The sequence below is a fragment of the Lichenostomus cassidix genome, chromosome 2 (genome assembly GCF_008360975.1).
Source record: "Lichenostomus cassidix isolate B80296 chromosome 2, HeHo_3.0, whole genome shotgun sequence".
Taxonomy (NCBI): Eukaryota; Metazoa; Chordata; class Aves; order Passeriformes; family Meliphagidae; genus Lichenostomus; species Lichenostomus cassidix.
This window is the reverse complement of record NC_139482.1, coordinates 90,522,388-90,534,436: the sequence shown is the minus strand read 5'-3', so window position 1 is coordinate 90,534,436 and position 12,049 is coordinate 90,522,388. Positions and strand designations below refer to the sequence as shown.

At 44.0% G+C, this 12,049-nt stretch overlaps 1 protein-coding gene across 1 annotated transcript in view; it reads right to left on the bottom strand.

The window, feature by feature from the left end:
- CTNNAL1 (catenin alpha like 1) overlaps positions 1-11,243 on the bottom strand; it is a 58,471-nt gene extending 47,228 nt beyond the window's left edge. Inside the window, exon 1 of the mRNA XM_085052330.1 lies at positions 11,016-11,243. Coding sequence (XP_084908456.1) covers positions 11,016-11,141 — 126 coding nt within the window. The 5' untranslated portion in view covers positions 11,142-11,243. The remainder of the gene's footprint in view (positions 1-11,015) is intronic.
- Between the last annotated feature and the right edge of the window lie 806 nt (positions 11,244-12,049).

Here is a 12,049-nt window from a genome sequence, read left to right as displayed (position 1 = left end):
CAAGGCAGTACATTTTCCTCCCCTCCTGTTGCCCTTCAGTTCAGTATCTTCTTACCAAAACAACTAGATTTCATAAACAAAGCAATTACCATTTTTCATTCCCCACCTAGAAATCCTGGGCAGGATTAAGCCTAAGAAAATCCAGCTCAGAGGGCAGTTCACTGTTTAAAGTGTACTTTCAGATGTGGTCAAAACAGACACAGACATGTTTTCAGCACCAGATTGATTCAAGTCTTAGAAATAACTCAATTTACTAATATAATCAGGCAACCTCAAAACCAGAGACTGGCAAACAATAATTCTGGCTTTTCTCCCTAACTTGCTTTTGTTAATGTACTTAACCTTGTACTGCTAGTGCAAACAATGCCTGAGCCAGCTCTGAGCTGCTTATTCAGAAAAACACCACTGTTGTGGATCTAAAAACTCAGATATTGTAATAAAGGATGTAGCAGGGACAACACACTTATACGACCTGCAACTGACAATTCTTTCTATTCAAACCAGGATTGGTTCCTGAAGACGTAGAAAATGTTCCTTGTTAATTCCATTAGCAGGTGGCTTCCCTGCCATAATTACCAGGTATTCAATCCCTCTTGCATTGCATGTTCCTGACAGAAGACTTCCTGCAGCCTTTTTCAGAGAAGGTTTCCTTAGCAGCATTTTGACATCCCACTTCAGCTCAGAGCGACACCTGGTATTCCATTTTGAAAACCACATACTTGCTCAAGGGATTAACTGAGAAGTACAGTGTGCTCTGGAAAAAGCAATGCAAATCCAACTACTATCCACCCACAGGAGAGCAAAACAAAACCAAAACTTCATATGATCCAGGAACTATTATCTTATTTATGCAAAAGTGCCTGTTTGTTCTTTTGATTGCTTCACTGAAGAGCTCCAGGGCAATAAAAACTCATTCAGTTGGAGAATTTAAAAATATTTAAATGTAACATGGACAAAGAATACAGAGTCTTTGATAATTAAAAGGGAACGCTCCATTCACTGGCCTACCTCCTTCATGTTAAGTGCTTGCAACATTGGACAATATTGCCCTTCTACTTCTAAACTTTTCACACCTCTGAATAAACAAACAAACAAAAATACTATTGCTAACCCCATATTGAAAAGATTATGTTACTACAGAACAATTTTGCTTTATTGTTATTTGAAAATACAGGATTTATGTGGTTCTGAATGGTTATATTCATTCTGCTTAATAAAAACGTTTCTTCAAGACAAAAGCAATAGCATAATTTTTTATTTTTCTATGTACATCTGAAAGAACTTTAGGATTTGCTCATACATTACTTTTGTAACTTGCGCTTAGGAGTTATCTTTCCATTGGAGAATTCATTTTAGGCATATAACTAAGAAATAATCCAATTCAGTATCTGAAGTAGAGTAACAGTTACAAGTTGGCTCTAGAGACTACATCACTTCTTATTTACCCCATAAGCTTTAAACAAGGCTGCTAATGAAATGCAATACAGCTCAATGAGCAAAAAACAGAATTTAAGGTTCTATCTAGCAGGGGTTATACTTTGCCAATTAATTAAGAAACATAAAATAAATCCATGCAGAAAGCCACAGGCTCATAGTACCATACAACAGTTTTATTAAACTATAATCAGAGCTGTTTGCAATCATTAATTCATAAATCATCCTTTGGGGATTTCCCTACCTAATCTGTCTAAAACCATCTGTTAACAATTCTGAATAGCAAGAAAGCTGCTCTAATTCTTCTTGTGCAGGATCACAGAGAGGCAGTTTTGATTTAATACTCATTCTACTGGAGAAATAAAAAAAATTACTTAATCTGAAGAAAAGTCATTTATCAGATCTCAAAAATATGAAAGATAAGATACCATTGAAAAAGAGCAAATGATTTTCAGCTACCTCAGTAAAAAGTGTCTTCCTTCAGCTACTTGAAATGTTAGTCCAACTCATTTATCACATCAAAGACTAAGGTATTGAACATTATAAAGCAGCAGCCAAGCTTAACTCAAAGCCAATCCAAGGTTCACAGAAAAAAAAGCCTGAAACCACAGCTGTTTTCATGACAATGCTGTTGCTCATGTGATAAAATGTTTAGGTGTAATTTTTATTGTAAAACAGAATATAATTAGTGATAGTTACATCATTAATTATTAATGTAACAAAGTATTTTACTTTACCTCTTTAAGTTATTCTAAGATACTCCTGGGCTCCCCAGCATACCTCAAGAACCACAACTGTAAGTTATTATCTATTTCTCTGTTTCATGATGACCTAGCTTGAATGACTAAAAGCTGTCAATTAAAAACTAGTCTCAATGAAAGGAAACCTGCAACCACATTGGCCAAGAAATACAATTGATACTTAGACTGAAATAATAACCTTTTCTACATCCAGACGACAATCTCCTAAGATTAACTCTTCTGCATAAATCAAAGTGAAACAATCAGGCTCCTTTAGGGTCACAGAGCACAAAGTGTAGGCTGAGTAACAGCTGAGCTTCTGCCAGAAAAAGAATTTGCATGGAGTGCAAGATGCTTAACACAAAGCAGAAGCTCACAACTTAACCCGCAATACCTATGGAACCGCAGGGAGAAGAGCCAGTGAGTTCATGACTAATTGGAACTACGGAGGTGCAACTCTGCACCCAGGCAGCACCATATGCTCTGGACCCACAGCAGTTAGAGCATATGATCCACAGCAGAGCTGCTCTGTGGTACAGGATGTGAACTCAGAAGAGTTTAGCAGGAGGTTTGCCTCGCTCTATACAAGTTACAACGCAAGCCTTTGCGCCACAATTCATAATTTTATTACTCAACACTAGTGCTGCCAAGTTGCAAGTGTAAAGTGAATACCAAATTAATTTTTAAGATAGAAAATTCTGGAAAACAGGAGAAACAGCTTCTCAAAGCTTTCAAATTATCAGGATTTTTAAAGTACTGAAAAACAAAGACAAGGTCCCAAAAAACATTTTAAAAAGAGTACACAGATATTTTTTTCCCTCGGATGAAATGAGCTAAAGACAAATATGGATCACCCTACTTTTTCCAAAAAAGAATTTTCCAATCTTCCAAAAGGAGCCATAAGGGGCAACGCAAAAGCTCTGGCACCATACTGGAGCAACAACAGCCAACAATGTAAGAACCCTTCAGCACCTTAGACATATGAAAGGGAAAGACCTAGAGGTACCAAAAACATGCCCAGTGATATAAGACAGCCGAGGGATTTGCTGGAACAAATCTGTCAGTGCATCTGCTGCATGGGAAATGCAAATAAGTTGAAAGGGATCTGAGTTTGGACCAAATGCTGAAGTTCAGGAAGGGAATGAGATCACTCATATTCCTTAAGATTATTAATATTGTCCAGAGAGTATATGAGACACTTCCATTTAGACTCTAAATGAGAGAGAATGCATTTGATGAACAAGTTTCAAAAGTAGGTATGTATTGAGCCTGTACTGCAATGTAATACTACAGCTAGAGACATCTACACATTAGCTTATATACAAGACTGATGCATGATGCAAGGGAAAAAAAATGGGAGAATGTGGTGGTTTCTTCCTCCCCTGTTTTTGTAGGCTTCCAAGAACAAAAAGCTAGCGATACGAAATTAGAAGCCTAACAGTGCTTTTAATACAAGACTCACTGCTTTAAAGCTGTTTGAAGAAAACGACTGAATTTCAAAAGGTTCCTCTCTTCCAATCTTTCCAACATGTCATGGTGCCTCTGAATGGCTGCACAGATCTCTGGGGTATCAGCCACTCCTCCCAGCTTGGTGTCATCAGTGAACTTACTGAGGAGGCATCTGCCCCTTCAGCCAAGTCACTGTTGAACAAGTTAAACAATACTGGGCCCAGTACTGAACCTTTGGGGACACCACTTTGTGACAGGCCTCCAGCTAGACCCTGTACCACTGATTACAAACCCTCTGGGGTCCACCGTTCAGTCAGTTCTCAATCCACCTCACGGTCCACTCATCCACTCCACACTTCCTGAGTTGGCCTATGAGGATGGTGTGAGAGACAGTGTCCAAACTCTTCCTGAAACTGAGGTAGAAAAGATCTACTGCTCTCTCCTCATCCATTCAGGAAGTTGTTTCACCATAGAAGTCAAGCAGATTGGTCAAGCATGATCTACTTTTAGTGAATCTATGCTGCCTACTCCTGAACCCCTTCTTGTCATCCATGTGGATACAGAGTGCTTCAAGAATGAAGTGCTCCATCAGGTTCTCAGGGATTAAGGGGAGTATTACTGGCCAGTAGTTCCCTGGGTCCCCTTTCCTACCCGTTCTGTAGGCTGGGGTGACATTTGATTTCTTCCAGTCCCAGGCACCTCTCCTGATCACCCTGACCTTTCAAAGATAATCATCAGCAGCCTCTTTGTGGTGTCTGCCAGGTCTCTCAGCACTCGTGGATGCATCTCATCAGGGCCCATTGTGGGTGTCAAGTTTGCCTATGTGTTCTCTAACCCAATCTTCCTTGGCCAGGGAAAAGTCTTCCATCCAATATTCCTTCACTCTGGTCTCCTGGGTTAGAAATTCCTGAGGGCTGGTTTTGTCAGCAAAGACTGATGCAAAGAAGGCATTCAGTAACTCTCCCTTCTCTGTGTCCTCTGCTACCAGGGTCCCCCCTCCATTTAGCAGCAGGCCCACATCCTCCTTAGTTCTTCTTTTGTTATTGCTGTATTTGAAGAAGCCATCTGGAGATTTCCAAGCCAGAAAATCCACAAAACAGCTTCCTCAAAGACACTGCTAGCCTACAGACAAAATCCAAAGACCAGTGTCAGTAGCACTGACAGCAGTATACTGAACTCCACATCTACAGTTGCACACTTCTCTAAAATCTCTCTCTTGGACAGTACATGCTTTTTCAGTTCCAAGGAGAATAACGCCAGTTCCACTAAAGATACAGTAATGTACCAGCTATTTCAGACCATTTCTTCAGGAGTTATAACTCCAATGTACTTAGTTACTTCCTTACCACAGTTTTGCCCTCTTCTTTTGACAGAAAGTAGGAACAGAGCAGAGCAACTATTCATAATTGTGTTCAGCTGCAAAAGAAAGTGAAGCAATGCCTACTCCAGAATGTAGTTCTGTGAGGTACTCAGAGGATCTGTGTGGAATCAAAGCAACTGCAGAACACGCTATGAAAATGTTACATAAAATGAACTGGAAAAACTTGCCAACATTAGATGTTATTCACTAAGATTTCAAGGGGGCTCAAAAAGATACAATGGGTTGTAGCAATTTTTTCATGCAATCTCCTGTTAAAACCAGATTCACAGGTACGAAGTCGAGGTACAAAGGTTGCCTGACACTTGTACATGGCAAATCAATACAAAAAATTAGAAAGAAGTAGTGTACACTCGAATAAATATGACATATTGGGAAAGATTTTAAAAAAAGGTGTTTGTTAAAGGAATTCCTGCCTCACAAAACAACCAGATTTCTCTGCAGACATCACCAATTACATGGGTAAGAAGACATTCTGCTGAAAGAAAACTAGGAAACAAAGTTCACACCACAACTTTCAAAGGACATCAAGCAAGTCTCTGAGAGAAACAGAAGCAGACTCTTCATATGAATATTGAACTCATCAAGAGACAGAATGATGAGAAGGAAGATGAAGGATATCAGAAAGTAAATTATTACTTACTTTAATAGACTTACACAGAAACCTGTACTACAACATGGATTATTATATATGAACATAAAGAGGAACGAGAGATAAGCAAGTAATAAAATGATGAAAATTTGTTGGTGATCACAATTTTTTTGGGACAGTAAAGATAACATCTGACTACAGAATTGCAGAAACACCTTGCAGCACTGACCAGGGAACAAAATGTCAGACTAAAAAATCACTGCAGATTAAAGTGATACAGATGGGAAAGTACAATCTTAGCTCCTCTTATGGAAGCTATGACCATTACCCCTCAGCAGCAAGATCTTTTGATTACAAAACAGACATCCATGAAAAAATCTGACTTGCTTATGATGAAAGCCATTTCCAGGATCATCTACTCCATTTCTCTGCTCAAACCAAGTACAGTTAGAGTGTGCTGTTTATGGTCTTATCCATTCTGAACATCTCCACTGTAGGTGCTCTGCACATCTCATCCAGTGTTTAGCCACCCTTACATTGAAAAAGGCCTTCTCTTGTATCTCATTAGACTTCCCCATGTAACAACTCCTGTCAATTGCTTCTTGTTGTGTCACCATGTATGTCGGGGATCAGTCTGTCTTCTCCATACCTGCCACTAGGTGGGTAGTAGCTGTAGACTGCAGTAAGACAAAAATCACCGCCGATTCAAGTGACAGAGAGGAAAGTACTATCCTAGCTTTCTATATGAAAGCTAACAGACCACTACACCTCTCTCCTTGAGGTGGAACAAGCCCACTTCCTTCAACCTCTCCCCTTATGTCACATACTCCACTACGTCAGTGTTTTCCCTGGTACCGAGGAGCACAGAACTGAACATGGTACTGTACTCCATGCTGCCTCACAAGTGCCAAACAAAAAAAGAATCACTTCTGCAGTCTGCTTATTACATTCCTGCTACCAACCCCAGGTGCAGCTGGCCATTACTGCTGACCCCCGCTCAACTTGTCCTCCAGGACTCCCATGCAAAGTTTCCTGCAGACAGCTGATCCCAGCCTACACTGCTGCATGGTGTTACCCAGGCTCAGATGCACAACTTGGACTTCACAAACTTCCCATCAGATCATCTTTCCAGCCTGTCCTTCTGTCTAGCAGCCCTGTCCTCCACAGTGTCAGACACTCCCCAACACGCTGTAGGGGAGTTAACATGCCTGTTGAACACGCTGGCCCATGCTCACTCCAACATTCAGATCATTGAGATGTTAAACACTACTGGCCCCCATACTAGTCCCTGATAATCGACCAGAAAAAGAAAAAAAACCAGAAAAGTTTACAGATTATATACAGACCTCTAGCTTGATGCACAATGGCTATTATAAAGTCATACCTATAGTCTGAAAACTGCATCACATAATTAGGAAAACATCAGCTGTGGGTTCTTCTTTGGGCTCTAATATACAACTCCAGAAACTTCTGGAGAAACAGAATACTGACAGAACATTATGTAATGTTATATAACTTTTACTGAAATGGGAATTATTTGAGCTAGCTTCAAAGAAAGCAAGGAAACAATACCATAGTAAAGAACAGGTTTGTTTCATTCACCTCAAGGCATGTACCACTCATACGTAGAATCTAAGACTGAAAACAACAAAATTCAGAAGCATTGGTATCATAGGCTTTGTGTAATTAAAATAAAGAAAAGCTTAAAAGCTTTTATGTTTTACTATATAGATCAAGTCAATTCCAAACCTCTGGCAGGATCTCCTATATCACGAAAATTGGAAAAACATGTTCAGTAACATATGGGCACAATCATGCTCCAAAATGCCTATGACTAAATGGGCTCTCTGAAGGTTGAGCAGCTGTAATCACATTGGTCTGCACTCTGGATGCTGGAGGACAGGTCACCTTCAACTGAAAACTGACTTTGTTCTTTAAGGATTACAGAAGTATAGAATGATTTGGGATGGAAGAGAAAGGTCACCTGGTTCCACTCCTGCTCTGCCAAGGGCTAGGACACCTTCACTAGATCAGGTTGCTCAGAGCCTCATCCAACCTGGCCTTGAATACTTCCAGGGATGGGGCATCCACAGCTTCTCTGGACAAACTAGTCCAGTGTCTTACCACCCTCACAGAGAATAATTTCTTGCTAACATTTAATCTAAACATATCTAGTTTGAGCTTAAAGCCATTCCCCCTTGGTCTACCACTACATGCTTTTTTACAAAGTCCTTCTCCAGCTTTCTTGTAGGTCCTCTTTAGGTACTGGAAGGCTGCTACAAGTCTCTCCAGAGCCTTCTCTTCTCCAGGCAGACAGATCTCAAAGTTTCCCTCTTTCTCCTAAGTGCACTTTTACCTGACTGTGAAGGTTGACAGATACTTATTCTGCTGTTTCTCAGAATGCTTCCTTAGAACAGATCCAGACAGACAAACTCCTACAGCTGTGAAGATACCCAACTGCTGCTAGACTAGCAAACAGGTACAGAATGGCAGCTGCAGAAGCCACATCCTGAAAAGTGCTTTTTCCCTGTCTTTGCTTTTCCTCAAGTGTTTAAATGACTTGTTATTATATGAGTCAGCACTGACCACTTCAAACACCCTTCCTGACGTGTGTTGCCAAAAACTTTCCATTAAAAAAAACGAACCCCAAAATAATTAGACTGGAAATGGGCAGCCGCAGTGAAGGAGATGTCTAGATTTTTAAAGAATGCCATAGCATTTATGCATGGAAAACTGAACAAAAGACATCTATCCAGGAGAAGAAAATCTTACTTATTTTAAAGAAAATTGTGGTGCTTGACCCCAGAAGCCATATTGTCTGAACTGCATGCCACATGCTTTGAAAAATACTATACAATGATTCTTTTCACAGTACAGCTACGGAGATAGTGAAAAAGAAGTGTTAGCAAATATGCTTAATACTGTGGCTTAAATCTGTAGTCTTTGTCATTTGCAGCACACTTAAAAATGGGCCACATCAGCGTCTGAACAGATCTAGTTCAGCTCTGTAAATACTCTAAGTTTTAAAACCAATTATAGTTGGTTTAATAAGTACATGCAGTAATGACTCTAAGGGTAATTTCTCCTGCTGGAAAAATAGTAATCTTATAGCACTGCTGATAGCAAATATACTCTGTTACAACACAGTCTCTAAGAAAAAAACTCAAGCTGCAAAATGCAATCAAAAAAAAAAAAATCAAACAAAACCAACCCTCACATTTGCTGAGGAAGAACAAGCAGGCAAATACATGTTTACAATATTACAATCAGAATGATGTACTGTACAGTACATGAATTTAAGTAAGAATCAATGCCGATTTTTTTTTTTTTGGCTTAAAGATTTAGCCCCACATGAGAGACTGAAAGTGAGTTTGTCAGACAAGGCACCTTTTGTTTCTTCTTTGCTTAAAATAAGTAGTGAAAAGCAGCAGGAACATTCTGACTATTTTTTTCAGTACTATACAAGTATCACATAGCGCTTCTCAGATTTTAACAAAAGAGTAAACTGTGAAGTTAACTTCACAGCAGGAACAAAGCCCTCTGCAAGTGTATTTTGTACAAGCAGAAAAACGAAGTCCTGAGGGTTACTGCATGCACAGCTCATGCAGAATCTAAAAGCAAATTCTGAGACTAAGAAGTACTCTATAAACACCATTTTGCATAAATTTCCGAACAAAGCCAGCCAGTGAGATCTCAGCTGAACAATCCAGATGGAACGGTGCAGGCAGAACTCATAAACCACTACAGTAAGTGGGGCATTTTACCAGGCAGGTGTAGGGAGCTACTGCTGACACCATCAGCAACTTCAGCCTGAATCTGAGCAGAGCTCAGCGCTCATGCTTCAGGGAAACACACTTATCTCAAGTCTGGAGTGCCTTAGCAGGAAAACAGTGAGCTCTGAGTGTTCACAAATGCTCAGGCACCCTGTATATAGGGAAGTGAAAGCTGCTTAGCCCTTCTGGAAGATGCTGTCACGGGCTTTGTGGTAAATGAAAAATCACACATGACATATTACACTTGCAACAAACCCACAGAGAAGTAAGATTACTGTTATTAGGGAGTACTACAGAGAAATAAGAACATCTTCACAAAAAAAATCTATTACAAATAAGAATTTAACATATACGTCTAATTCAGCTTTTGCAACTGGATGTGTTTCTGATTGCTCTTAAGCTTCCTAAAAGAGGTCTTCCAATCTTACCTCAGTTGGCTCAAGACTAGAAAATTCATTTAACTTTACTTTGCCGTGGAACAAGTGGTTCAATCCCGTTGAAGGGCTTTGCTGTATTGACTTTGATTTCTCCAAGCAGAAAAACTACACATTACTATGGTAAGTACAGAAACACAATTACCCATCACAAACCCTTCCTGCAGCCCAGACATACAAATGTGGAACAAGACTTACCACAGTTTGTTTCCAGATGGGTTATGATGGTATAAACACAATTTGACCTCACCAGGACTAGTTATTTTTGTATAGCTGTTACATATTGTTTAAAGATTTTGTACAGATAGGTTTTGACAAGCTAACTTTACTGATCAGTGCTCAAAGTACAAAAGTCTTACAGAGCAAACACTGTGCTGTTGTCAGACATTATTTTTCAAGAAACAAAATACTAATGGGTATGTCAAACGCCAATTTTGTAACTAAATGTCTGAGAAAAAAACCCAACATCAACAACAACAAAAACCACCAACGCCAAAGTGGTTGGCATATAATTACTTATCAGACCACTGAAAAGCCCGATTTGGTAGTGTTTAAGGTCATTTAGCATTGTGTGGGACACACTAAAAGGTCATCAAGAAAGTTTGTCTATTTCTGAACCTCATAAAAATGGGGCACTACCCCAGGGTAGGGTAGGAGCTCCAATCAATGCACCGCTCAGGCCAGACCGCGAAAACACAAAGCTCCGCCAAAGCCCCTGGAAGACGAGCGCTCTCTCCAGCCCGAGCCAGGAGGGAAGGAGCGCGCTCCCACGCGGACAGCCGGCAGGCGGGAGGCTCGGGAAGCCGGCAGCGCTCGGGCGGCGGGGAGAGTCCCTCCGTCCCCCACGCACCGCGGCGTCCCGGGGCTCGGACCGCCGGCGGCACCGCAGCGCCCGGCGTTACGCAACGCTCCCCCGCGACCTTGCGGGGAACTTCGGAGTCTTTCTCGGGGAGCGACGTGCGAGCAGCATCACCCGCACGGCGCCGGCTCCGGCAGCCGCCCGCGGCCGGCGGCACTCCGGGACGGGCGGGAGGGGGCGCGGCCGGAGAGAGGGGAGTACCGAGCGCCGCGACCCGAGCGCGCAAACTTCGGCGGCAGCCGAGCTCCGTCCCGGGCGGGCAGAGCCTCCCGGCGGGAGCCGGGGCGGCCGCACGCCTCTCGGAGGTTGCGGGGGGAGGGCGCCGGGAAATCGTTCTCCCGCGGCGGTATTCCTACCTGCGACACCAGCGGCACCAGCGTCTGCTCCACGGAGCGCGTGCGGATCTCCAGCCCCGCGTCCGCGCCCAGCCCCGACGAGGACGACGAGGAGACGCCGCTGCTGCTGCACGGGGACGTGGCCATAGCGGCGGAGCCGAGCCGGGCCGGGACCCCCTCCAACCGCGCCGCCACCGCGCTCCCACCCGGGCAGCCCGTGCCCGCCGCTCCCCTCGCTCCGCTCCGCTCCGCCCCTGGGCCGCCGCCCCCGCCCCGCGCGCTCCCCGCCCGCCTGCCTGCCGGGGCTCCGCCGCCGCGCGCGCGCGCTCAGCCCCCCCTCGGCGGCCCCTTCCACGCCCCTCGGGACGGGATGGATTTAAAGCGGCAGCTCCCGCCTGAGCGCTCCCCGCCCCGCCGCGGAGCTGGTGTTTGGGGGCTGCCGCCTGCTCTCCCGCGCCCCTCCTTCCCCGCGCCCCCAGCCCCCTCCCCACCCCGTAGCCAGCGGAGGAAGGGAAGCGGGACGCGGGACTGGTCCCGTCACCACCGCTCCCGCCGGGAGTTTCGCCGCCGGTCTCGCTCGGGGCCGGGGCAGGCGGAGGGTCCCTGCCTGAGGGGGGAAGGCGGACCAGGCGGTGGCTGAGGGGCTCGCGTGCCCTAAGGAGGGTCAGTCCGGGCCGGTGACCCGCTTTGGGCTGCCGCGGACCCCGGGAAGGGTGGTCCCGGTCGGGAGGTGTGGGGCGCCGGTGTGGGGGCCAGGGAGAGGAACGAGGGGCCGCTCTGTTCTTGGGAAGGGCTGCAGTCACGATTCGCCTACTTTTAGCATCCGGAGGGCTGATGAGGTGTCTCAAACGGAACGCCATCAGCTTGTCTCTTGGAAGCCTCACGGCGAAGGGGAAGAAAGGCTTCTGGCTTTGGGTGATTTGTATTCCGTACCTGGCTGCTCTTAGAGAACAGCTATCGTGCCTTATCCGGCTTTGCCCAGCCCTAGTGCTAAAGCAAGAACATCTGCGATTGATCTAAGAAAAGGAAGGCAAAAGTATTGAAAGAAATAAAAG